Source organism: Giraffa tippelskirchi, chromosome 7 (genome assembly GCF_054371585.1).
Source record: "Giraffa tippelskirchi isolate mGirTip1 chromosome 7, T2T-mGirTip1v1.2.pri, whole genome shotgun sequence".
NCBI lineage: Eukaryota > Metazoa > Chordata > Mammalia > Artiodactyla > Giraffidae > Giraffa > Giraffa tippelskirchi.
Genome location: NC_137281.1, coordinates 142,537,254 through 142,564,798, shown reverse-complemented (window position 1 = coordinate 142,564,798; position 27,545 = coordinate 142,537,254). Strand labels below are relative to the sequence as shown.

Genomic DNA, 27,545 nt, shown 5'->3' with positions numbered 1-27,545 from the left:
ATTCCCACCAACAGTGCACAAAGATTCCCTTTCCTCCACATCCTCACCAACACTTATTGTTTCTTGTTTTTTTTGATCATAGCCATTCTAACATGTGTGAGGTCATACCTCGTTGTGGTTTTAATTTGCGTTTCCCTGATGATTAGTGATGTTGGACAGCTTTTCGTGTGCCTGTTGGCCATCTGTGTATCTTCTTAGGAAAAATTTCTATCCTGGCCCGTTTTTTAATCAGATTGAAATAATTTTTATATCTTAAGCAGTGAACTCCTGGCTACCTGAACTTAGGTATAGGAGGCCCAGGGGTGGATCAATAATCTCACTACCATTGGCAATTTTTCTCCCCTCCCTACCCCCAATGCCATAGGAGACCTACCCCTCCTAATTATTTGGATTAAATTACTTGTCTGTCCCAAGTGCATAGCAGCTGGTGATATGGAAGGATACTCCATCAAGTCCCATGGATGGTAATGGAAAATCAACTTACATTTTCCCGGTAAAAGCTTCTCTAGGGTGATTTAAGGTGATGAATGTGCTGTGGCGCTGTCTGATTGTGTTCCCTTAGCTTGTTATTCATGGTGAAGCAATATACGTCCCCTTACCTTCCCCACCCCCTGTATTCTTAGAGTTAGGATGAGGAGTAATCATATTTTGTATTTGGTGCTATAGGGTTTGATTTGGAACAGTATCTAAGGTACACCAGGCAGAGGTGGTAATCACCCCCATTTAACAGTAGAGGAAACAGGTTGAAAGAGGTTTAATGCCTTGCCCAAGAACAGAACTAGAGAATGATGGTGCCTGAACTCTAATCCTGTGGCTTTGTGGGGCGGATCGTCCCTACATCTGGAGTTGCAGGGAGGTGATTGTGTACCTTTCCAGCTCAGGGGCCTCTGACGCCTCTGGAAGTTTCTGCCCTATTGGTTTTATCTTGGTTTTGCTTGTGTTTGTGTTACGGTTTTGTGTTTGGTTAAACAAAGGACGTGTCTGTAGATTTCCAGATAACTTCACAGATGCTTGTTTATGGAATTTAAAAATTTCTAACCAGAAGAATAATGTCAACATTCAGAAGGTGTCTGGACACATTTGTTAATGGCACAGCCCTTCGTGGTTGTTCAGATGCCACAACTCTTAGCTCCGTGTCATCTGGGAGGTAAGCAGGCCTTCCTGGGGCACTGCTTTTGCAGCTGAGTGTGTAACCAGATGGACCGTGTTGCACCAGTATGGCAATTCCATGCCCCGTGGAAGACAGATTGCTAGGCATGCTTTGTGGTGCCCGCTTATATTCTTACATTAATATTGTGAAAAAGAAGTCGCAATAAGTCCCCTATATATGAATGAGTTCCCTTCAGAGAGCACGTTCATAAGGCCAGTTTTAAGTCCAACAAAGTTAGCCTAGTTACCCAACTAACATAATCGGCTAGATAGTACTGTACTGTAATAGGTTTATAATACTCTTCATACAAATAGTATATAAAAGACAAGCACAAGAATAATGATTTTTAATCTTATAGTACAGTACCTTGAAAAGTACAGTAATACAGTACAACAGCTAGAATACTGGGTCTGGCATCAAGCACACAGGCAAGAAGAGTTACTGACTGGAGGTGGGAGAGGGGGTGGAAGATGGTAGAGCTGAAGAATCCTCAGCTGTAGGAGATGGAGGGCGAGCTGCAATTTCACTCACACCTGATGTTGATGACACAGGCTCTGGTTCCTTGCTGGAACCAGATACACGTTCATATCTTTGAAAGTTGGCACCTTGAAGGTTTGTATGTAGGGGACTTGCTGTAGACTTTTCACCATTCATTCCTTACTGCCCTGATTAGGACTGATCACTGAGGGAATAGTGCCCAAACTCTTACAGGTAAAGAATCCACCTGCCAATGCCGGAGATGCTGGAGATGTGGGTTCGATCCCTGGCTCAGGAAGATTCCCTGGAGGAGGAAATGGCAGCACATTCCAGTATTCTTGCCTGAAAAATTCCATGGACAGAGGAGCCTGGAGGGCTACAGTCCATGGGATCACAAAGAGTTGGACACAACTGAGCATGCACGCACAGATCTATTATAAGTGAAGCTTCCCAACTATCCCCTTCTCCTGCCTCACACAGAGAATTTTGACTCTGTTGCTACTGGTACTTTTGAGCTTTTGTGATGGGAGGACAGGGAAGGGGACAAGGACTAGAATCCTGCACATTCAGCCCAACAGAAATGTTTTTTCAAATGGAATTTTAAGCAAGAAATTTGTGGGCTTCTTTGTGTAAGGGCAATGAGTGGGAGGAAAAAATGGCTTTAAGAAGTGTTGCAGTGGACCATATGAGCCCTCTGCCTAATAAAATAAGTCAAGTCCACCTAATTTGGACTTACTTTAGGATCCTCCTCTGGCCATTGAACACATCTCTGCCCCTTGATTCTAACATGTGAGTCTGGCCTTATTTGCCTGGCTCTGGGTTGGATGGACCATGAATCTGGCCAGTTTTAGGCCCATCATGAGCTTTTTGGTGCTTGATTTGACATGTAGTATATAGGAGAAGTGACTGGGAATGGGAAGCTTACCGATAATGACCTTCCAGGAAGAGTAAGTGTCCCTGCTCAGGAAAAAGGAAGAAGTTCCTAAAGGACAGCACATAAGGCATTGGAGCTTATTCCCAGCAGTTTCTGGCTGTGCCCAATATGCCCACCTTCCCAGGTACCAAGGAAGGAAGGAACAGGCTGGCTTTCTCCTGGAAATTGAACTGCATCACCTTGAGAATCTATGTGGTCTTGAGTTTTATCGCTATAGTAAGATCTTCAGCTCCATCCCAGAGGAAGTACAGTATTCTTTGGAGGTAGGCTGGAAAGGTGCAGGCACACGCCTTGTCTCACCCATCCCAGTGGGCATGGAGGTGGAAGGAAGGTACTAGCAAGAGCATCCATAGCACCGACAGGAAGACGGTGAGTCAGAACAAAGCTAGTCTTACCTGAGGAGGTCTGGAGGTTGGTCCCTCCCTACTTAGGCAGAGAGGCTGAGGAATGACTCACAGGAAACTTTAATCTGTGTCTGTTAGCTTTCTAGGACGATTAAGGACTTGGGGTTCAAAATGGCAGCTCCCATTGCTTTGAGCCTTTGTGGCTGGGGCTCCCTCCCTCGCAAGGTGATGGTGATGGGTCTCTATGGTGTGACATGCTGCTTCCTTCTCCACCCTCAGATCCTTTCTCCCCTTGATGCCTTGTGTGAAGCACAGGTCGCAGAGCCTGGAGTGTTTGTGTCATGCCTGGGTGATGATTCTCAGCCCAACAGGTCCTTGTGGGAGACGGCTATGTCTGCTATTATAACGATGCCGTAGGCAATATGATGGGTCAGTCATTTTATCACATGCCTACATAGATGTCTCTTCCACCACCTTCTTCCCATCCTCAGAGCTGTGTGGTGTAAACAACCCCCAACAACCAGAACAGTATGAAGCCGTATGGAATAGTGTGCCAGGGGTATATGAGACGGGCAGGGGTATGGAGAATTCTCTGGAAGGCCTTGATGGATAGACCTTAAAGAAGGAGTGGGATTCAGGGAGAATCAGTAAAAGGGTGGGGTGTGTGTGTGCGTGCGCACGCACTAAGTTGCTTCAGTCGTGTCTGACTCTTTGCAACCCTGTGGTCTGTAGCCCGCCAGGCTCCTCTGTCCATGGGATTCTCCAGGCAAGAATACTGGAGTGGGTTGCCATGCCCTCCTCCAGGGGATCTTCCCGACCCAGAGATCAAACTTGCGCATATCTTATGGCGGGTTCTTTACCACTAGTGCCACTTGGGGAGCCCAAATGGGTGGTAGGCCACAGCAATGGCTTTATAGGAAAGGAAGCCGGCCCCTGCTCAGATAAGGCCTGGTGTTTGTCGATGCCATGCCCCTGTTACCTGGCTTCTTCAGGAAATTCCCAGATCTGGCCTACTGAACAGGAAAGCCAGGCTGTCTGTGGTAAGGAACTGAGTCTTCCCTATGCAAACAGCTTCCGTCTCTGCATGGCTGAAGAGCAGAGTGTGGTACAGCGTTAGGGGCTCTGAGTCAGGCACGCCTGGTTTTGGGCAAGGTCCTCAGCCTCTGAGCCCATTTCCTCTTCTGTCAAGTGGGGATAATCCTAGTTTTAACTCACAGCACCAGAATGAGCATTAAGTGAAATTCTGTACATCAGCCCTTTGCACAGTGCCTGGTGCAAAGTAAATGCTCAATAAAAGGGAACTTTTCTTTTTCTTAAAATTTTGTTTCCAAGAGCAGCTGTTTCTCTGGTGGCAGCAGATCTGAGAATAGACTCACAAGTATGTCACCAGCTGCTTCCATGCCTGTTGCCTCAGAACACACCACCCCAAACAAGAGCCATTTCATTATACTCATGGAGATTTGGGGTCAGGAAAGGAGGGCTCAGTAGGAATGGCTTGTTCTGCCTCCCTCTGCTGGGAAGATTTGAAGGCTCGGGGTGAGGCTGCAGATGAAGGCAGGAATCATCTGGATAGCTTGTTTGTGTCCGTATCTGGTGCCTGGGCTGGGAGGACTGGAAGGCTGGGGTGGCTGGTGAGGTTGCCGGTGTATTATCCTCCGGGAGCATGGTGTCTCAGGGCTCTCAGCCTTATGTGGTGGCTCAAGACTTTAAGCACAGGTGCTCCAGGGACCAAGCTGCGTCATCCTCTCTGGTCTGGCTTGGAAGTCACGCAATGTCACTTCCTCTGCTTCCTGGCGGTGGAAGGGAGTCTCAGGCCCACCCAGGTTCACAGACAGCCCACATGGACACATCTTTCAGTGGGAGGGGTGTTGGGTCTCATTGGAGGAAGCATTTTAAGATGGGAGGTGTTGTGCCATTTGGAAAATCAACCTGCTATGCCTGCCCTGGGAATTCTGACGGCAGAGCTGAAGATACAAGGTTTTAGGGAGCCAGTCATGCAGCAGCACCCCCCCTCCAACATGCCAAGAAAGAAGAATGACTCTTTGTTGACAAAATCATCAAGAGTCTGATGTGCTGACTCTGTTTTTAGTTGTTTTTATCTAGTTTGTAGCTGGGTGCTTCCCAGGCATGGCAGAGATCTGGCAACTGTCCTCAGTCACTTTGAGCTGGGTGGTAGGGATATTCAGGGCAGGTGGGTGTTGGAGATGATTTTAATAAGGAAAGTGGCTGCGTAGGGGCTCTGTCTCTGGCTTTCTGTCTCCTGCTGCTGCCATTTGTGTCTGGAAGAGCTCAGGGCTGGAGTCCCAGCTGTGTTATCTGAGCTTAATTTGCACAAGATGGCAGTGTCTATAGGTGCCTAAGTGGATCTTAGATTTGTGGGCTATAGGTGCCCAAAAGATCTGACTTTTGAAATAGTCATATTTTAGGATGTTGGTGAGAGCAAGGTATTCGGCAAACATGTGCTGGCGACTCTGGTCAGGGAGGTAGGTGATACCAGTTTTTCTGTTTTAATCACGGGAAGCTTGGCTGTAAGAAAACTTCTCCTCAGCAGCATGAGTGAGATAAGAAGGGGGTACAACCTCCAAAGAAGAGATGAAAGGGGAGTTTCTGGGGAAAACTGGGGCTAGTCAAGGGGTCACTGAAAAATAGCTCAAAACAGGCTGATGAATTGCTGTGGCTACTGGAGCCACTGTCTGTCTCTCAATAGAGTGATTCCCAACCAGATTCTCTTCTATCTTCCAGCCCCAAAAGGCAGCAGAAGGCCACCCTTCTTGCTGTTGAATCATGTGGCAAGCACAGACGTGGGCACATTACGAAGAAGCCTGGTGCTTTGAGCTGCTTCTCAAGTGCTGGTCCACATGTGTACATGTGATTCTCCCTTGCTCCCCAGGCACATCGTCACGACATGGCCAGCCAGTCGGGAGTGGCCTGGAACCCTGGGCGTTCTTGGGGTGTGAACCAAGGCCTCTGTGTCGCACTCCTGTTAGTTATCTTAAGGCCCAGGTGCCTGACTGAGGACCGGCTCCCAGGAACACCCTAGTCAGCCGAGGGAAGCTCATCTGTCAAATCCATCCCCTCTGGCCTGATTCTTAGCCCTGGCCGTTTCCTAAGCTTTAGGCTGCACACCCTTGGCTGACACCGTGAAGCGCAGGGCCCTGGCATCTGGGGCTGGCCCACTGTGCCAGACCAGTGCAGCATGGAGCTTTTCTGGCAAGTAATGTCTGGTCTTAGCGTGTCTGGACTGTGGAGCGGCATGTGGCCCAGACGGGGACAGTTAGTAAGGTGTGAGTTGGTGGTTACAATTGAAAGCAAAGGAACCGTGTTCCTTGGTGGCTGTGGAGAGGCCAGAGGGAGATGGGCAGCTTTGGTCCCTGATGGAAGGAAAGAACGGGTGGGCAGATGTTGGCACAGAGGTAGGGGAATGGAGCATCTAAAAGCCCCCCCGTACTCACTGAATGCTGGTCCCTTCCTATGAGACTGATGACATACAGATTTCCTGCCTGAGCAAGCGGGTCATGCAAAGCCAGATGATTTTCCTAGGACTTGCTGGCCACTCCGTCTCCCTTTAGTGTAATTAATGACTCTGTCTCTTCTCCCGTCATCCCCACCCCCAGTGTCTAGTTCATTCTTCATCACCTTCCATGAACAGTTAAAAGGTTACTTCTTGTGTCCTTGCGGCCAAACTCTTGCTTCTTCAGTTCCATTTGTCTCACTGCAGCCTTGGTTGTATGACTAAAACACAAATCTGCTCACACAGCTTCCCTGCTTAAAAACTGCCTGTGTCTCCCGGATAGATCCCAGCCCTTCCGTGTGGCCTGCATCTTCCGGTCCTGCCCCAGCCCAGTGCTCCAGCTCCGTCTTTTCCTTTTTCCCCTCATGAAGGTTCTGCTCCAGCTACAAGGGACTCTTTCCTATTTCTTTGGGGCATCAAGGTTTTTTTCTCCTCTCTGGCTTGGAATCACATTATTCCCCCTCCCTAGAGTGGCCTTCTGATGCTCTCCCATGGACTAAGCCCTGACCCTTCTTTACAGTTGCAAGAGCAGATGTATATTTTGTGACCTTCTTCCAAGGAGTTTCTTCCTTTGCCTGTTATTCCACAGGAGGTGCTCAAATAAAATAGGGCAGAATCAGATCATCATCATGCACATGGCAGCTGAAGCCACTCATCCAGCTTTGCCACTTCCTGGCTGTGTGATTTGGGGTAGATTCTCACTTGATTCAGCCACAGTTTCTTCATCTGTAAATAGAGATGAGAACACTGCCCATCTCTTGAGGTTTTTAAAAGAGATAGTGCTTGTGAAATGCTTAGCACAGTGCCTGGCATGTAGGAAGTGCTCCATAAATACATAAATCCAGTAATGATGATGAAAGTGGTCATAGGTGTAGCTTTGTAGCCAGAACGAATGGGCATAGAAATGTGAGAATGAGCGAAGTGCCATCCTATGTTCCTTGATAAGATCATCTCTTCATCCCATTCTGTTCCTCCCCCTTTGCCTATCTAAGTGTCCGCTGACTTTTTCAATAACCGAAGCAGTTGGTATCTTTTACTGGCCAAACTCAGTGGATTTTCACACAGGAATGTTAGTAGGGATGAGTCTTGATCTCTTGGAGTAACAGCCTGGGTATTCTGTCAGTTCTCATTGTGATCCTGGGTGTAGGTTGTGTTTTAGAGACTAGTTAACCAAATCACTTTCCATCCATGTTGGCTCCTTCCTGGAGAGGAGGGTGGATGCTCCAATTAGTTGGGGTGGGGCCCTAAGGTCTGTGGACAGAGTCCAGCATGTCAAGAGTTGGCTAGTTGGGGCACGTTGCCCTCTGGTGAGGGGCTGTTCCTTGTGCTTCAGAATTCCATCCAGGATACCCTGACCATTGTTAATAGCACCAGGCTGGTCTGATAGGAGTCTTTCTGAGCCCTGGAGTGTGATGGAGCAAGGAGAATCTTCCTGTCTAAAATAACCTTTCCTCCGTTTTTGAACATGATGAATTGTCCTTTCTGGGGTGTTTGAGCAATGAGTAACGTTTCCCTGTTGGTGGACCCCAGGTGCAGAGTTTTGGAGTTGATGCTTATTCTTTGCCTTTCTGATGTATGAACCTCAGCCTTTCTTACCACTCTCTGGGGGGCACTTCTGCTGGTCTGGAGGTGAATCACTGGATCAGGCACACATTTTAGAATAGGAAAAAGAGATGTGGATGATGGCTTGGTATGGGTGGGGGCAGGAACTGAAGACTCGTCTGTGAAAGGGTTAATGACTTTTGCCCTGGGCCAAGCACCAGGACCTAGAGTCAGGCGGACAGCTGGATGAGTCAGTCAGAGGCATTTTATAGTTCTTACAGCCTCGTGGCTGAAGGGCCCCTGGGAGAGGATTCTGTAAATTGAAGTGGAGATCCTGGATCAAGCACATTTTGTTTTGGGCTCCAATGAACAGCCATATTGGTCCCTCTGCTATGCTCAGCACCTGTCTCACCTGTCTCGAGGATGACGGTCCAGGGGTGATAGTGGAACTTTCAGAGCCTAGGGTTTTTCTGCTTTATGACTTCTTATCCTCACACTTTTGAACATTTCATTTTCTCTCCCCAGCTCTCCACTGACCTTACTGGTGGTTTTCCTAGCTGTGCAATCTAGAGGGCTGTGACTGAGTGGTATTGAGTTCGCAGAGTCAGCCTGTACAACCCAAAACAAATCTCACAACTTCTGAAGCAGTGTCAGACCTGGCGCAGGAGGGTTACTTGTCCTGCCCATGAGACCTTTGTCCCAACCCTCAAGCTAACATGCTAGCCATGGTGCTTCTAGCACACCTGTACCCTGAATTAGGGCTGGTGAGAGGCTGTCCCCCAGCAAGCCTTTGCCACCTCACCTTGTCAAAGCTGTCCTAGTTTGAGTAGCTTCTAGTTCCCCAAATATGTACAGGCTTCACTTCTAAAGCCCTCCCATTTACATATAAAGGGCAGGTTCCCTTCTCTAGAAGCATCTAGAGCAATGCTCAAATGGTTTAGCTTTAGAGATTCCCCCCTCGCCCCCCAGCTTCTAGTGGAAAGGACAGTGGACTTAGAGATAGAATTACATTTGACTCCTAGTTTCTGGGGCTTCTCTGCCAGCTTTCTTCTGCTCTGAACACAATTATCCCTCCCTGTCCCTCCCAGTGAGAAGTAACCATCAACTTGACAGAGAAAACCGCCCTTAGCAGTGGCTCTGTCCATACAGGACATAGGATTAGGTGAGCAGTCTGCCCAATTAATTTATGATCTGAGGCTGCCCCAAGACACATCAAATGCAGATGTGGTTTGTACACTGATGTAGGAGAGACCAGCATTATAGAGATGCAAGGGCTTGTAGAGATGGATCTGTTTAACATTGGAACCCCGGAGGGGAGGGGCAGTGTGGTACAGGGGAAGGAGCATGGGCATAGAGGTCAATGCACAGTTCATGTCCTGCCTCTCTGTCTGCCTAGATGTGGGAATGTTACTTAACTTTTGAGCCCAGCTTTCCAATCTGTAAAATAAGGATGTCACCCCTCTTGCAGGGTTGTCGTGATGAGTGAATGAGGTGCTGTATGTGAAGTACTTGTATTGTACCTAGGACAATAGCAGGTATACAAGAAATGGTAGCTATTAGTATTATTAAATCACCTAATTTTTAAAAATTTAAACAAAAAATATGTGCTTATTTTAGATGATTTCAACAATATAGATGAACATAGAGAAAAGCTTGTCACCCCAAGTCCCAGTCCCATAGAATTCAGGTGTTTTTCTATGTGATAGATAGGTAGCATATTCTTAACAGAAAGGACTATGATCAAATTATGTATTTTTGTATACTAATATTTTCTTAGTATATAGTCACATATATTATTAAATTGCCTTCTACGTATCTTTTAAATATCTGAGTTATTTCAAATCCTAAAAGATGATACTGTTAAAGTGCTGCACTCAATATGGCAGCAAATTTGGAAAATTTAGCAGAGGCCACGGGACTGGAAAAGGTCGGTTTTCATTCCAATCCCAAAGAACGGCAGTACCAAAGAATGTTGAAACAGCTGCACAATTGTGCTCATTTCACATGCTAGCAAGGTAATGCTCAAAATCCTTCAAGCTAGGCTTCAACAATATGTGAACCTAGAGCTTCCAGATGTACAAGGTGGATTTAGAAAAGCCAGAGGAACCAGAGATCAAATTGCCAGCATCCCTTGGATCATAGAAAAAGCAAAGGACTTCCAGAAAAACATCTGCTTCATTGACTACGCTAAAGATTTGACTGTATGGATCACAACAAACTGTGGAAAATTCTTAAAGAGAATAAGAACTCTCTTTAAGAATGAGAATACCAGACCACCTAACCTGCCTCCTGAGAAACCTGTATGCAGGTCAAGAAGCAACAGTTAGAACCAGACATGGAACAATTGGGAAGGAGTATGCCAAGGCTGTATATTGTCACCCTGCTTATTTAACTTATATGTGTAATACATCATGCGAAATGCTGTGCTGGATGAATCACAAGCTGGAATCAAGATTGCCAGGAGAAATGTCAATAACCTCATATATGCAGATGACACCACCCTAATGGCACAAAGCAAAGAGCAACTAAAGAGCCTCTTGATGAAGGTGAAAGAGGAGAGTGAAGAAGCTGGCTTGAAACTCAGCATTCAAAAAACTAAGATCCTGGCATCCAGTCCCATTCAGTTTAGTTGCTCAGTCATGTCCAACTCTTCGTGACCCTGTGGACCACAGCACACCAGGCCTCCCTGTCCATCACCAACTCCCAGAGTTTACTCAAACTCATCTCCATTGAGTTGGTGATGCCATCCAACCATCTCATCCTCTGTCGTCCCCTTCTCCTCCTCCCTTCAACCTTTCCCAGAATCAGGGTCTTTTCAAATGAGTCAGCTCTTCCCATCAGGTGGCCAAAGTATTGGGAGCTTCAGCTTCAACATCATTCCTTCCAGTGAACACTCAGGACTGATCTCCTTTAGGATGGACTGGTTGGATTTCCTTGAAGTCCCATTACTTCATGGCAAATAGATGGGGAAACAATGGAAACAGTGACAGACTTTATTTTCTTGGGCTCCAAAATCACTGCAGACAGTGACTGCAGCCATGAGATTAAAAGATGCTTGCTCCTTGGAAGAAAAACTATGACAAACCTAGACAGTGTTTTAAAAAGCAGAGACATCACTTTGCTGACAAAGATCCATATAGTCAAAGCTATGGTTTTTCCAGTAGTTATGTATGGATGTGAAGAGTTGGGCCATAAAGAAGGCTGAGCACTAAAGAATTGATGCTTTTGAACTGTGGTGCTGGAGAAGAGTCTTGAGAGACCCTTGGACCGCAAGGAGATCAAACCAGTCAATCTTAAAGGAAATCAACCCTGAATATTCCTTGGAACGACTGATGCTAACGCTGAAACTCCAATCCTTTGGCCACCTGATGCGAAAAACTGACTCATTTGAAAAGACCCTGATGCTGGGAAAGACTGAAGGCAGGAGGAGAAGGGGATGACAGAGGATGAGATGGTTGGATGGTATCACTGACTCAATCAACATGAGTTTAAGCAAACTCCAGGAGATAGTGAAGGACAGGGAAGCCTGATGTGCTGCCATTCAGGGGGTTGCAAAGAGTTGGATGCAACTGAGCAACTAAACAACAACAACAATATATGCATATTTTAAAAGTAATGCATGTGTATTATCTGGTTTGACAAGCCAAATTATATCACAAGGGTCATAATAAAAAATAAAGCTCTCCTGCTCTAGCCTTTCTTACTCCCTGAATCTTCATCCCGGCTAGTGATCTTCTTGAGGGGAGGTACTGGTTTTATTTATATTTGAACACTCTGTACTTAGCACAATGCATATGGGCCCTCTATACATGTGGGCTTTTTGGGGGGGAAGGATTTAAGTCAACACTTATTATAGAACATGACATTCTACTAAAAAAAAAAAATATGCAGCTGAAACACGTTTCAAATTGAATCATTTTATAGCAGTTTGGAGAGGCTGTCCAAATCTTTGGCTATATCATATGGAGATTTTATTGCCTGGAATGTGGCTTTTGGTTTAGATTTTCAATTTTAATGTGTCTATTTCTATTTTGCTATAAAAAGATTTTATAGTAGTGAAAGTGAACTTTGTATTAGTTAGATTAGGTTAGCTATGAGAAACAGACACCCAAAGTAACAGTAGCTGAAATAAATCTGTTTCTCTTGTCTGTAAAGGTCTTAACAGGAGACCATCCATGGCTGGCACAGCATCTTTGCTCCATGAGTCCTAGACTCCTTCCTGTCCATACCTCTGCCAGCCGTTGGGCATGATCTTCTCCTCCTAGTCCCAGATGGCAGCTCGACCTCCAGCTATCACATTCATGTTCCAGGCAGCATAGGGTAGGAAGGGATGAAAAGGGCCAAAGGCCCTGAGCTAATGTCCTTTAAGACAGGTTACAGAAAGCAGTCACATGATACTTCTTAGGCACCTGGCTGTACCTTGGAACGAGGTGCCCAGGAAATGTTAATGTTATCCGTGGCCAGGTGCCCATCTTGAAACGGAGGGTTCTGTTACTATGGGAGGAGGGGAGCATAACCACTGCAGGGCGACTGGCAGTCTGGGTCACACATTTTAAGCTCTTTTCCTACCAATAATCCCTTGTTAGTCCTTTCATGATACGTTGCCAGGATTGCTAATGTGGCAGTTCGTTTCTGCTGTGTTTTCACTTTGTTTTCTTTCTCACAAATGCCGCTGACTCTGTCCTTCTCTTTTAACCCTTCCTTGGAGGTGCTCACCCAACCAGCCCTCTGGAGTTGGAGGCTTTGAGACACCTGTTTTTTGGATGGGAGATGATTGCAGACGAGTGGACCCTTTTCCCAGGGGCAGTAACCAGCTGTTTTTTTGCAGAATGGGTTTCCGGGGGCAGCCTGGCCGTCAGTGATTCCCAATGGTGGAGTGCAGACCTTGGGGGAGGGGGCTACCGCTAGGTGCCTTTGAATCTAAATGCACTGTAGAAAGTGTGAGTATTCATATTTCTGTTTTTAAAAGATGTGTAGATGCTGCTGTGTTGATAAAATGCAAACTCATTTAAAAACACTTCTCTCCAGGGTGTTTAATATACCCTGATAGTCTGGGGCTCTCCTTGTGCTTTTATTCAGACCTGGGTTATGTCCTGTCCCTACCTCTTGCCACCTGTGGACCAGCCTCTCTTCATATCACTCTCCATATCTGCAGTGCCTTCCAGAATGGTTGAGACAATTTTATGCATATGAATCACTTAGTGCCCTGCACACATGAAGGCTCCCATAAACATGAGCTCTGGTTAGTGTTTTCTTCTTAATCAACACACACTATAAGCACAGCTGCCATCATAATCGCATTTTTTTTTAGGCTGAAAGGACATTTTTTTTTGTTGTTGTTGAAAGGACATATTTTAAAAGACCAGGAGTAATTGCTGTAGCCTCTGGTGAATCCAGTGTAACCAGTCCTCAAACACATATTTGGGGCTACTGCCTTAACTGACTTAATTAGAAATCTTTGGGGATAGTTGGTATTCATTCATTCGTTCAGGACCATTATTCATTGAACACCTATTAGGCCTCTTCAGCATACAGAGGGGGGCCATTACAGTTCAGATTTGCCCTGGCACTCAGACAAAGTCCCTCCTTGTACCAAGTTCTCTGGCTTTGCCAGGAGTGCACTGCACACGTCCCTTCACTTTGGTTTCCTCTTCTGTACCAAGAGCGAGTGGATCCTAAATTCTCAAGCACCCGATTCTCTCCATCTTTCTGTATTTCGCCCGGCAGGGATTTCTGGCTGCCTGCGCCCGGTGTTTGCCGGGAAGCCCCGTTTTCTTTGCTGGCTGTGCCCGTGGAACTCAGTGCAGGTCTGCTGACAGTGCTGACCCCGGCTGGGGCCGCAGCAGCCGCGGCATCTCCCTGCCATCTCCCAGCAACGCCACACCTCTCCCAAGGCGGAGAGTCAGGGAGTCTAGGCGGTGAATCATTTGCCTCGGTGAGCAGGTCTGTCTGGCCTCTCTCGGACTCGCCCGGGGGGACAGAGTGGGCCGAGGGCCAGGGTGCGGGAGAGGCTGGGGCTTGGGTGCTGGCCGTGCTCTCACTGCAGGCGAGTGGCCGGTGAAGTGAGGCTCTTTCACGTGGCTCCAGCTGATTCAGCCCCACAGCGAACCTGATGTGGGGTTTTACTGCCGGTTCCCTGGGCTGCTGGGTGGGGCTGAGCTGGAGGTCTTCTTTCCTCCACTGGGGACAATGAGCTGCAGGAAGCAGTGTCTTCAGTGCTGACTCAGGCGCGCTAAGGCCTGGCTGGGTCTGGTGAGGGGAGCTTTTCCCTGGGCTAGAATCCTCTGGCCTAATGCCTCTGGCCTAATTGCCCTTAACTATAGCTGGCCTGCAGCTCAGATGGGTGGGGGAGCTGTGCTGACCTCCAGAGAGACCATCACAGCTTTCAAGGAATTATAGACTCTTGAGAAGGTCAGAGGTGGGCCATGGGGGCCTGGTGAAGATTGCATAGCCCTGAAGCCAGAAACCCAGGCATTCTGGTTCTTCATCTGTTGATTTTTCCCTTTCTGCCTTGCTGTAGCTCAGAGATTATTCTGGGAAAGGTACTTGCCTCTCAGTTGGAAAAACAAATTCAGAGAACAAAAAAGAGATCCCTTAGAAATTAAAGTCATGATAGGAGAAATGAGAAACCTAATAGAAGGGTTAGAAGACAAAGTGATGACATTTCAGGAAGAAGATCACAAAGAGAAAAAAGATGAAAAAGTAGAGGAGAAAAGATAAGAAGATTGGAAGATCAGTAAAGAAAGCCTAAGACCTGAATAATAGAGGCTCTGCTGCTGCTAAGTCGCTTCAGTCATGTCTGACTCTGTGCAACCCCATAGACGGCAGCCCACCAGGCTCTGCCGCCCCTGGGATTCTCCGGGCAAGAAAACTGGAGTGGGTTGCCATTTCCTTCTCCAAATAGAGGCTCTAGAGAGAGAAAATAGAGAAATATGGGGAAGAAAGTAACAGTGAAATACTTCAAGAAAATTCCCTGTAACTGAAGAACACGAGTGTTCAGATTTGAGAGGACTCACAAAGTCTTCACCCAAGGCACATCCCTCTTGATATTTCAGAACACTGGGGATTAAGAAAAGACTCAAAATTTCCCGAAAGAAAAAGACACGTCACATACAGAGCATCAGGGAGCAAAGTGGCTCCGGGTTCCTGAACTGCAATGTTGGAAGCAAGAAACTGATGCATGATGCCTTCAAGATGCTGAAGGAAAATCTCATCATTTTTATGCCAAGTATGGGGATAGAATGTAGAACTTTTATAACAAAAAAGTGTACCTTCCGTGCATTCTTTCTAAGGAGCTGTTGGAGAATGCCTATCACTAAAGTAAGAGAAGAAAGCAGCAGAAAGAGAAAGCAGGGTACAGGACACAATGAAGGGAAACCCCTGAGGACTGTGAAACGAGACCCCAGGAGAGGAGCTGTGCATGGGACATAGAGGGGGGCAGTTTAGATCCCGAAGTGTGATTCAGGACTGTCATCTCCAACTTGCCTACTGCCGGTGATCCGTCAGTTTAACCTGAGGAATGACTACCTGGGGATCCTCGTCGGGATGCCTATCCATACTTGGCTGTCTTGCTTCTGTGCTCATGAAACTCTGTTGACTGGATAGACAAAAATATTTTCTTTGACCAACCCCAAGAACCTGAGGTAGGCCCAAGTGAATTTAGAAACAGAAAATACAGGAAGCCCACCCCCCACAAACAGATTTGTGATGGATGTCCAGTGTCTGCATCTCTCCCCACAATTCCTTGCAGTCAGCTGTCCCCATTGTGGCCACCTGCACACTGTTTCTGGCTCTCCTATAAGATCTTGCTTACTGACTTGCTCAGAAAGGGCTCTTGTCAGTTCTCCGGGACCATGGCCAGGCACTGTTTAGCTTATTTCCTTGAGAGCCTTTGTTTAGCAAAGGCAATATTTTTTACTGTATTGTGGGTCAAATTGTGTCTCCCTAAAAGTGACATGTTGAAGTTCTAACCTGTGGGTGTGACCTTATTTGGAAATAGTCTTTGTTTTTTCTTTTTTTTTCTTCTGGCCATGTAACGTGGCTTGTGGGCTCTCAGTTCCCCAGCCAGGGTTGAACTCAAGCATTCTGCAGCAAAAGTACAGGGTGTCCTTAACCGCTGGACCTCCAGGGAATTCCCAGAAATAGGGTCTCTGTAATCAAGTGAAAATGAGGTCCTGTGGTATGAGAACTGGCCCTTGTCCAATGCTTGGTGTCTTTATAAGAAGAGAGAATTTTGGATAGAGACACACAGTGATGGGAATGCCATGTGAGGACCCAAGACAGACACAGAGGGCAGACGGCCAATAGAGAGATTGGAGTTATGCTGCCCTAAGCTGGGGAACACTGAGAACTGTTGGCAGCCACCAGGAGCCTGAAGAGGCAAAGGAGGGTTCTTCCCTATAGCCTTTGGAGGTAGCATGGCCATGCAATACCTTGATTTTGGACCAGAATTCTTGCTTCAGATCTGAGATTCAGTAGATTTCTGTTGTTTTAAGCCACCATATTTGTATTAATTTGACAGCAGCCCCAGGAAACTAGTACACCTACCTACATTTGTGCTTGTCACTTGCTTTTTCAAAACTAAATTACATCTTAATTCACAGATGTATACATAGGGGGTAAGATAACAGGGGCGAGTAATTGAAGTCACAGCAAGGAGATCAAACCAGTCAGTCCTAAAAGAGATCAATTCTGAATATTCATTGGAAGGACTAATGCTGAAGCTGAAGCTCCACTACTTTGGTCACCTGATGAGAAGAGCCGACTCACTGGAAAAGACCCTGATGCCTTGAAAGATTGAGGTCAGGAGGAGAAGGTGGCAACAGAGGATGCAATGGTTGGATGGCATCACCGACTCAATGGACGTGAGTTTGAGCAAACTCCAAGAGATAGTGAAGGTCAGGAAGCCTGGCGTGCTGCAGTCCATGGGATTGCAAAGAATCAGACACGACTTAGTGACTAAACAACAACAATAAAAGTCAAGATTGTGAGATATCTGGAGAGAGGGGAAGGGATGTGATGGAAAGGAACGTGGAGCTTCTAAGGGACTGGATGGAGTCAGATGGGTTTTCATCTTGTTTGTTAAATCCTATGTGTTTTATACACTCTTCCATGTGTATATATATTTGACAGTAAGCTTTTTTAAAAAAAAAAGAAAAGACAAGACTAAACCAAGCAAAACACAGCACTCAAAACAGAATTGGACCTATTGTTTAATCTGGGAGAAATGATGTTGAATCATTTGAGCCAAATGAAAGCTTGGGGATGTGGGAACCTTGGCGCCAAGGTGAACATTTAGCAAATCAAAAGTCCCTTGTGCTAATGGAGATGAATAATTAATAAGAAATCTCAAAATGATAAATCGTCAACCAAAGCTCAATTTCCCATTAGGACATATGGGAAAGTCTCCTCAGTTATGCCAAGTTTTGAGAGCCTGGCCTCCAGCTAAATAATACTTGGTCAGACTCACAACGTCCTTTGGGGCCACCCCTGCCTGACTCATTCATTTCTCCCTCTGTTGTTCTAGCAGGAGATGGACTTGAGATCCTTCTTGGTGGTCTGTGTTAGAGAACATCAAATCCCATAGAAAGTCATTCACCCTCTCTGAGTTCACGGGGATCAAGATTCATTTTGGTACGAGTTTGCCTTTATTCCTCTCTAACCCTTGGAATCTTTTCTAACAGAGGCAGCTGGCCTTAGGCTCAGAACTTTGACTAGTGCAGGATCTGCTGAAACTTAATAACATTAATTTTTGTTCTTGTTTTATTTATTTGCACAGGTTACCTGATACTAGGAGAATATTTGTTTTTTTTTCCACTTAAAATAATGATATAAAATTTCTTCTTTTCATAATTTTTTAAAAGTCCGATTAAAGAAAAATACTAAGTAAATGGTATATAGGTGGTGGCCTGATCTGGAAATAGTGTCCTTGGTTTGCTGAGGTTTGGAAAACCGTGATTATCTTACTGCTGATAGTAAAACGTGAGCCCTCCGTTGAAGCACATGTCGTCTTGAGCTGATCCTCAGATTTGTCACGTGTCTTTGCATACATCATGCAGGGGGCGCTTTAGGACAACATCTCTAGCTTATCTATCCTTGTGTTCCCCCACCCGCCTGACAGCAGCAGGATGTATTCCTCACTAGTAACCCTGGCTGAGGTATTCCCCCTTTCTCCGGTCTCGTTGTCTTACCTGCTACCCACCTGGCTCCCCTTAGTGCTTCACGGCTGGATAATGTAGGAGGGATGTCCCTCCAGCCCCAGCAGCAAGAGGATGGGGAAGTGGATAGTCTGAGAAGATGCACAGGGACTACTTCAGTGAAATAAGGGACCGGTGAGGGGTCGGTTCTTTCTGAGAGCATGGTTCTCTGCTTGGTTCCTGGAGGGGCGTTGGCATGAGTCCCAGAAAAAAGAAAATTGAGTTTCTGCCTTCTCAGAATTATATTGCATCACTTTCTAGAGGGAATGATGAGACAGGTACATGCAACAGCTGGGAATAATTAAAAGAAGCATATAGGGGGCTTCCCTGGTGGTCCAGTGGTTAAGATTTTGCTGTCTCAGTGCAGGGGGTTGGAGGTTGATCTGTGGTCAGAAAACTAGATTCTGCATGCTGCAACTAAGATTCTGCATGCCATACCTAAGACCCAGTGTGCAGAAAGTAAGACCTGGTGCAGCAAAAAAAAAAAATCTTAAAAAAAAATAGCATGTAGTGTTAAATTATGTGGTACTGGTTTTGGGTGAAAAAGGAGAGCAGTGAAGACTAGTTGATTAATGACAGCATTAGGGATCAGGTGGAAATTGAGCTAAGCCATAAAGACGTATAGGATTTCTCTCTGTCCTCTGGATGGCACAACACGTGAAGAGAGATCCAGTCTTGGAACACCTCTCCACCCCTCACTCACCGTGGGCAGCTGACTTAGCCTCTCTGTGTCTGTTTCAGCACAGGTGAAATAGGGAAAATAATTATGCCTACTTCATAGGGTTGGTTAAGGATTAACTAAGGTGATGTCAAGCTCTTTACATACATCATGTAAAGAGCATAACTCCACTACAGGCATGTACGTTGGAGATATTTCAGATTTGGTTCCAGACCACCACAGTGAAGTATCACAATAAAGCAAGTCACATGAATTTTTTGGTTTCCAAGTGCATATAAAAGTTATGTTTACACTATGTTGTAGCCTATTGAGTGTAGTCTATTATGTCCACAAAACAAGGTACATACCTTAATTAAAAATACTTTCTTGCTAAAAAACGCTAACCATTACCTGAAGCTTCAATGAGTCATAATCTTTTTGCTTGTAGAGGGTCTGGCCTCAATGTTCATGGCTGCTGACTGATCAGGGTGGCTGTATCATTTCTTAAAATAAGACAGTGATGTTTACTGAATTGCTTGACTCTTTTTTAACAAATGATTTCTCTGTAGCATGCAGTGCTGTTTGATGGTTTTGTACCCACAGTAGAATGAAATTGGAGTCAATCCTCTCAAACTCTGCAGCTGCTTTATCAACTAAGTTTTGTGTAATATTCTACCTTTGTTATTTCAACAGTCTTCACCAGGAGTAGATTCCATCTCAAGAAACTACTTTGTTTGCTCATCCATTAAGAAGCAATTCCTCATTTGTTAAAGTTTTTTTATGAGGCAGCAGCAATTCAGTCATGTCTCCAGGCTCTACTTTTAATTTGCGTTCTCTTTCCATAACATCTGCAGGGACTTCCTCCATTGAAGTCTTGAACCCTTCAAAGTCATCTGTGAGGGTCAGAACCAACTTCTTCTAAGTTCCTGTTAATGTTGGTATTTTGAGTATCACTAGTGTTCTTAATGGCATCGAGAATGTTGAATCCTTTCCAGAAATTTTTAAATTGACCATGCGCAGATTCATCAGATACATCACTGTGGCAGCTATAGTCTTAAGAAATGTATTTCTTAAATAATTTTAAGATTTGAAAGGCAAAGTTGCTCTGTGATCCATGGGGTACCAAATGGATGTTGTGTGAGCAGTTGTGAAAGCAACAAGAATCTCATTGTACATCTCCATCAGAGCTCTTGGGTGGTCACATGTATTGTCAGCGAGCAGTAATATTTTGAAAGGAATCTTTCTGAGCAGTAGATCTCAACAGTGAGCTTAAAATAATCAGTAAAACATGATGTAAACAGAGGTGCTGTCATCCATGCTCGCCTGGTACCCATCTGTGTAAATTTAGTATGAGTCTTAAGGTCCCTAGGATTTTTGGAATGGTAAATGAGCACTGGCTTTAACTTAAAGCCATGAGCTTCATTAGCCCCTAAGAGAGTCAGCCTGTCCTTTGAAGCTTTGAGATCAGGCATTGACTTTTCTTCTCTAGCTATGGAAGTCCTGGGTAACAGCTTCTTCTAATATAAAGCTGTTTCATCTACATTGAAAATCTGCTGTTTAGTGGAGTGACCTGCCTTAATGATCTTAGCTAGATCTTCTGGAAAACTTGCTGTAGCTTCTACATTAGCACTTGCTGCTTTACCTTGCACTTTTATGTTATGGAGATGGCTTCTTTCCTTAAACCTCTTGAACTAACTTCTGCTAGCTTCATACTTTTCTTCTGCAGCTTCCTCACCTCTCTCAGCCTTCATAGAATTGAAGAGAGTTAGGGCCTTGCTCTAGATTAGGCTTTGGCTTAAGGGAATGTTATGGCTGGTTTGATTTTTCTATCTGGACCACTCAAACTTTCTTCATATCATCAATAAGCCTGTTTGCTTTCTTATCATTTGTGTGTTCACTGGGATGACACTTTTAATTTCCTTCAAGAGCTTTTTCCTTTGTATTCGCCATTTGAACAACTGATTTAAGAGGCCTGGCTTTTGGCCTGTCTTGGCTTTTGACATGCCTTCCTCACTAAGCTTGATCACTTCTAGCTTTTGATTTAAAGTGAGAGAGTTTCACTTGAATACCTAGAGGCCATAGTAGAGTTAATGAATGGCCGACTTTCAATATTGTTGTGTCTCAAGGAATAGGGAGGCCTGAGGAGAGGGAGAGAGATGGAGGAACAGCTAGCTGTCGGAGCAGTCAGAACACACACAACATTTACCAATTAAGTTCACCATCTTTTGTGGGCACGGTTCATGGTTCCCCAAAACAATTACAACAGTAAGAACAAATGTCACTGATCACAGATCACCATAACAAACATAATAATAATGAAAAAGTTTGAAATATTGCAAGAATTGTCAAATGTGACACAGACACATGAAGTGATCAAATGCTGTTGGAAAAATGCCACCAGGAGACTTTTTCAATGCAGGGTTGTCACAGATCTTCAATTTTGTTTAAAAAGATGCAGTATCCATAAGGCAAAGTACGATGAAACGAGCTATGTCTGTATATAGTAAGTGATCAATAATGGTTAAGCCATCATTATTATTTAATCAACCGTTTGATTTAGTCACTCAGTCATGTCCAACTCTTTGCGACCCATGGTCTGTAGCCCACCAGGCTCCTCTGTCCATGGAATTCTCCAGGCAAGAATACTAGAGTGGGTTGCCATTCCCTCCTCCAGGGGATCTTCCCGACCCAGGGATCAAACCTGGGTCTTGCATATTACAGGCAGATTCTTTACTGTTTCAGCCAGCAGAGAAGCCCATTTATTTATACAGTAAAGATGTATTGCATGGTTATTATGTGTCAGGGCCTGCCAGGCTTTCCACTAGGGTTCTCAATACTTTGAACTCAGAGTCCCATGATTTCCTCATACATATGAGACCCTTAATCATAATAGTGGTAATGATAGCTGTAATGTCCTGCGTGCCTATCTATTTATGTGTCAGGCACTCTGGTGAGTGCATTATCACTGTATTGCCTTTAATCTTTATCCCCATTTTATAGAATCAGGAATAATGATGCAGAGTTTATGAAATGTAACAAGCGCTGCATGGAAAATGTCAAGCCTGGAATTTAGATTGCCTGTTTTTGTTTTTTTCTATTCTCACTGACTCTTGTTACTGTCACCCTAACCCATTATGTCCCATACTGCACTTGGCTTCCTCAAATGGGTTTGTCTTTCAACTTCCCAGTTAGGGGCACTACCATCCTACTTGTCATCCATGTCTGAAAGATAAGAGATGTCTTCCTTCTCTGTCAAGTCCCTCTATCTGGTTAATCACTAGGATTTGAGTTTAATACATCTTTTTCTCTCTCTTTCTCTGTCTGGCCAGACCCCTTTTGACTTGTATTTGTTAGTTTTCAGCATTTGTTCTACCACACCCCCCACATGAGAGGTGAGGTTTATACAATACGCTTTCATGGAATTCACCCGATTTTGATAAAACATCCTTAAGCTTTCCAAGAAGTAAAATCACAATAGTTTGTTACTGCTGCAGCTGTGTTTGTCAGCAGTAGACGCTTAGAATGGGCTCACAGCAATGGTGTAGATAAGTAAGCTGCTGTGAATATAAACTTTCTCTCCTACCTAGGAAAACATGTTTGGAGGAAACTATGCTCCACTCTGTTTTAAAAAGTAAAGCTTTCCCTTTTAGCAAACAGTGCTGGGAAAATTGTAACATGCAAAAGACTGGCATTGGACCCCTATCTCATAGGAATACAGAAGTTAACTAAGAATGGATTAATGACCTAAATATGAGAGCTGAAACTGTAACACTCTTAGAAGAAAACATAGGGGCAAATCTTCATGAATTTGGATCTGGCAGTTCTTTGGTATTACATCAAAAGTAGGAACAACAAAAGGAAAAATAGGTGAAGTGGACTTCATCTAAATTAAAAACTTTTGTACATCAAAGACCATTATCAAGAAAGTAAAAAGCCTATAGAGAGGGAAAAATATTTGCAGATCATGTGTTTGATAAGGGTCTAGTATCCAGGATATATAAAGAACTCATAGCTCAGCAACAGAATGACAGACATTTCTCCATAGGAGACATACAAATGGCCAACAAGCGTGAGAAAAGATGCTCAGTGTCATTAGTCATTGCTACTACTACTACTAGTAGTCATTAGGGAAATGCAAATCAAAACCACAGCGAGATACCACTTTACCTCTAGTAGGATGACAATGACAAAAAGAAAAATTAAAAAAAAAAGGAAAATAGCAGATAATGTGAGGATGCAGAGAAACTGGAACCCTCATACATTGCTAATGGGAATGGTTCAGCCTGCTGTGGAAAATAATTTGGTGCTTCCTCAGAAAGTCCAACAAAGAATTACCATATATCCTAATAATTCCACTCCTAGGTATACTCCCCAAAGAATTGAAAACAGGGACTCAAACAAGTATATGTGCACACATGTTTATAGCAGCAGATTAACAATAATCAATAGATGGAAACAGCCCAAATGTCAATCAGTGGACAAAAGGGGAAACAAATTGTGATATATACATATGATGGAATACTATTCAGTCACAAAAAAGGAATAAAGTGCTGGTGTGAGCTACAATGTGGATGAACCTTGGAAACATTAGAAAGCCAGTTGGTGGTTGCCAGAAGCTTGAAATAGGGGAGAACGGGGATAATGTGTGATGATAATGTTCAGTCACTAAGTTGCGTCCAACTTTTTTTGACCTCATGGACTGCAGCACACCAGGCTTCCCTGTCCTTCACTATCTCCCGGAGTTTGCGCAAACTCATGACCATTAAGTCAGTGATGCCATCCAATCATCTCATCCTCTGCTGCCCCTTTCTCCTGCCCTCAATCTTTCCCAGCCTCTGGGTCTTTTCCAGTGAGTTGGCTCTTCGCATCAGGTGGCCAAAGTATTGGAGCTTCAGCTTCAGCATCAGTCCTTCCAATGAATATTCAGGGTTGATTTCCTTTAAGATTGACTAGTTTGATCTTCTTGCTGTCCAAGGGACTCTCAAGAGTCTTCTTCTGCACCACAGTTCAAAAGCATCACTTCTTCAGCACTCAGCCTTCTTTATGATCCAACTCTTCACATCCATACATGACTACCGGAAAAACCATAGCTCGGACCATATGGACTTTGTTGGCAAAGTGATGTCACTTTTTAATACACTGTCTAGGTTTGTCATATCTTTTCTTTCAAGGAGCAAGTATCTTTTAATTTCACAGCTACAGTCACAGTCTGCAGTGATTTTGGAGCTCAAGAAAATAAAGTCTGTCACTGTTTCCACTTTTTCTCCATCTATTTGCCATGAAGTAATGGGACCAGATGCCGTGATCTTAGTTTTTTGAATGTTGAGTTTCAAGCCAGCTTTTTCACTCTCCTCTTTCACCCTCATCAAGAGGCTCTTTAGTGCCTCTTTGCTTTCTGCCATTAGAGTGGTAACATCTGCATATCTGAGGTTCTTGATATTTCTCCCGGCAATCTTGATTCCAGCTTGTGCTTCATCCAGCCTGGCATTTCACATGATGTACTCTGCATATAATAGCTGTTTAAGGAATATGGGGTTTCCTTTTGGGGGTGATGAAAATATTTTGGTACTAGACAGAGGTGGTGGTTGTATAGCATTGCAAATGTACTAAATGCTGCTGGTTAATTTTCTGTTATGTGGGTTTCATCTCAGATTTGAAAACCTACCAAAAAACGGCTTTCACAAACTTCGTTGCTCTGATTGTTAATAGTAATACATATTTGGTAGATACCAGTATTTCAGGACACTATTCTTGAGAACCATTGACTGCAGCCATCTGCTAGAATTACTGACTGCCAGGATTATAACCTCTCTCCTTTGCTGTGGGCAGGACCCCTAGGCCAGAGATTACTAACTTCCATGCCTTCAGGGGCCCAACCTGTTCGAACAGATGTTTGAGGATATCTGGGTGAAAGGCAGCAGGGAGTCATGGAGATTAGGTGGAACTGGGCTGGACGGCACTGTCTAAAGGCATTCCAGTTTACACAAACTGCCCTGGGCTGCCTCTTGTCTGTTTGCATCTTTCAGCTATCCCTCTTAAGCCACCCAGAGACTAACATATTTAGAAAATCATCTTCAGTAGGCCCTCCCGTTTCTAAAAGTCAGTCTCCTGTCATAGCATCTAAACTTCTCTGCCTTCCCGTTCCAGCATAGGCTCTGAGAAAGCTCAGCTGGACTCATGAAGCATTGTGAAACCATAGCCTTCCTCCCACTGCACCCCGTCCCAGCCACCTGTCCAATCCTGTCACCCCATTGGATCTGTAAGGGGAAGGGCTCTCCCAGAGTCTTCAGTTTACAGGTGGCTCAGAGAAATGCTCAGCGACCAGTTAGTTACCGCCACTGCGGAGGGCATGGTGGCTTCTGTGGTGCTGCTTCCCCAGCAGTCTGAGTGCTTATTAGTCTGTTATCTCTCTACCCGCAGAAAAGGGGAGAGAGGCACAGAAGAATCTGGGAAGATTTTTGTGATTAGATGAGATGTAGAATGTTGTTTGTTTTAATCTCCCAAGCATTTCAAGGCTTGCACCCATTCAGAATGCTGGAAGCTTGGAGTGGGACGGAGGTGTGTCAGGGGTCAGGGGAGCAGGAGAGAGGGTGTGGAGGAAGGAAACTTAGTCCATTAGATCCAGGGAGCGGCTGGCGGTGTTTTCTTTTGTGCTTCTAGCCCTATAGCTGCTTGGCATCCCTTTTTGGGGCTTCCCTGGTGACTCAGTGGTAAAGAATGCACCTGCCAAGTGGGAGACGTGGGTTCGATCCCTGGGTCAGGAAGATCCCCTGGAGAAAAAAAAAATGACAACTCACTCCAGTATTCTTGCCTGGAAAATTACATGGACAGACGAACCTGGTGGGCTACAGTCCATGGGGTCGCAGAGAGTTGGACAAGATTTGGCAATTAAACAACAATCTCTCTTTATTGCTGATTTTCTGGGAAGCACACAGGACATAGAAAACTTTGACCCACATCCTTTCATTGTGTAACAGTTTAGTGGGTGTGTGCCGGGCGTGGTTTAGGGGGCAGGAAAAGAAAAGTACAATTAAATGACTTGAGGGACTGCCTTCAGCTCTTGTCCTAAAACCCACCCCCTTCTCTTGCTCTTCCCATTTAGACTTGAATGGCAGAGAGAATTTTCCCTCCTTCTCTGAAATCCTGTGCACAGAGCTCTGAACTCCAGGTGGTTCAGCATCTGGGCCTCAGAGTGGTGCTAAACCAGGGGCCCTTGGAAATGTCCCAGCTGTGGAAATGGGGGCTCGGCTTCCTTACGTCCCAGGAGCTCAAATTAAGGGGAAAATCTCTGCCCAAAAGATATGCTTTCATAAGATTTTAAATAAAATCACTTGCAGAGGCTCATGGAAACTGTTCAGACACTGTCTGAAAACCTTAGAAGTCCAATAGGCACCTCCACTCCTGGTGGTTTGAGAGTGGTGAAAGCCCAGGAGTGCCCTGGAAGAGACGGGAAGCCCGGGGAGCTTCTCCCCAGGAGAGTCGGCTGTGATCCCCTGCTTATCTGTCGTGGGGTGTGAGGGGGCCCTACGGTGTCATGGTAACAGAGAAGGCTCTTGAGTCAGGCTGCCGGGGTTTCAGTCCTGGCTTATTAGTTGAGTGACCTTGGAAAATTTATTTAGCGGCACTGCAGTTTCCTCGTCTTTAGAGCAGCCATGGCAATAGTATCTACCTCATAAGGTTGTTGTGAGGGTTGAAGATCATGCCTGCAATATACCTGGCACCAGAATGAGTACCTCCTAGGTGTTTAAGGATGGTGGCTCCACCATCCACCCATGGTAGCCACACGATGGAGCCTGCAGGAGAGGCCCAGAGGTTGGCAGGAAGGCTCTGTATTGAGTGGTTTCCTGTGATTAATGCAGACTCTCTGGTTTCTTCTGCATTCCTTTCCTTGTCCAGTACTGATCCTCCAGAAGGTGGAGAACGGAGACCTGAGCAACAAGGTTCTGAAGATCACTGATTTCGGCCTGGCTCGGGAATGGCACCGAACCACCAAGATGAGCGCAGCCGGGACGTATGCCTGGATGGCCCCTGAAGTCATTCGTGCCTCCATGTTTTCCAAAGGCAGCGACGTGTGGAGGTAAGGTCCAGAGGTGAACAGTCAGCATTCCCCAGATGTATTTTCACTGCACAGATGCCTCAGAACTTGGAGAATTGGTATAGAATCCCAGGCACCCCTAAGAAGGTCTGGGTGACCTCTTCAGAGCAATTTATACTAAAGTCCACACTGCTGAATGACAATTTCTAATGCCTCATCAACCAGAAGTCCCTCCAGTGCTGTGGCTGGTACCAGTTCTATGTAGGCTCCTTTGTGTTGGTGACTGACCCCTAAGAAAGACCAGAAGATTCTAGGGGCAGTGTGTACTGACCTACAGGCTGGTGGGGGACCCAGTCACTCCTGGAGACCTTCCCCACAGTCACCCTGGCTTCTTTAGCATCAGTGGCTGTTACTGATGAACTTGTTCTCACTGTAAGCTCTTCAGCTGTTGAGTATTGTTTGTGCTGTCTCTTTTTTCTGGGTGGGCTGGAAATTATCCTTTCCAGTTATCCAGTTAAGCTTTTAGTTAAGGATCTGTCTTGTCTGTTGAGCATTGATAAAGAAATGGGAAGATGGGTCTCAGGCATGCACCCAGAACTGCAGAGTTAAAGATTATACCAACCATCCTTCTAGTTAATGTCAACCCAAAAGGTCTCAAGGACATGGATCTAAAAATCTTGTTCCCACTAATGGGAGGA

General features: G+C 45.2%; 1 protein-coding gene and 1 long non-coding RNA gene across 4 annotated transcripts in view; one reads left to right on the top strand and one right to left on the bottom strand.

Annotated features, from left to right (window-relative positions):
* MAP3K9 (mitogen-activated protein kinase kinase kinase 9) overlaps positions 1–27,545 on the top strand; it is a 78,818-nt gene that overhangs the window by 21,778 nt on the left and 29,495 nt on the right. For all 3 annotated transcript variants that reach the window (XM_081508885.1, XM_081508884.1, XM_081508883.1), the window contains exon 3: positions 26,709–26,889. In XM_081508885.1, the coding sequence (XP_081365011.1) occupies positions 26,709–26,889 (181 nt within the window). The remainder of the gene's footprint in view (positions 1–26,708; positions 26,890–27,545) is intronic.
* LOC145513234 (uncharacterized) overlaps positions 1,470–27,545 on the bottom strand; it is a 52,410-nt gene continuing 26,334 nt past the window's right edge. The window contains exon 7 of the long non-coding RNA XR_014059226.1: positions 1,470–1,931. This is a non-coding gene — a long non-coding RNA (uncharacterized LOC145513234). The remainder of the gene's footprint in view (positions 1,932–27,545) is intronic.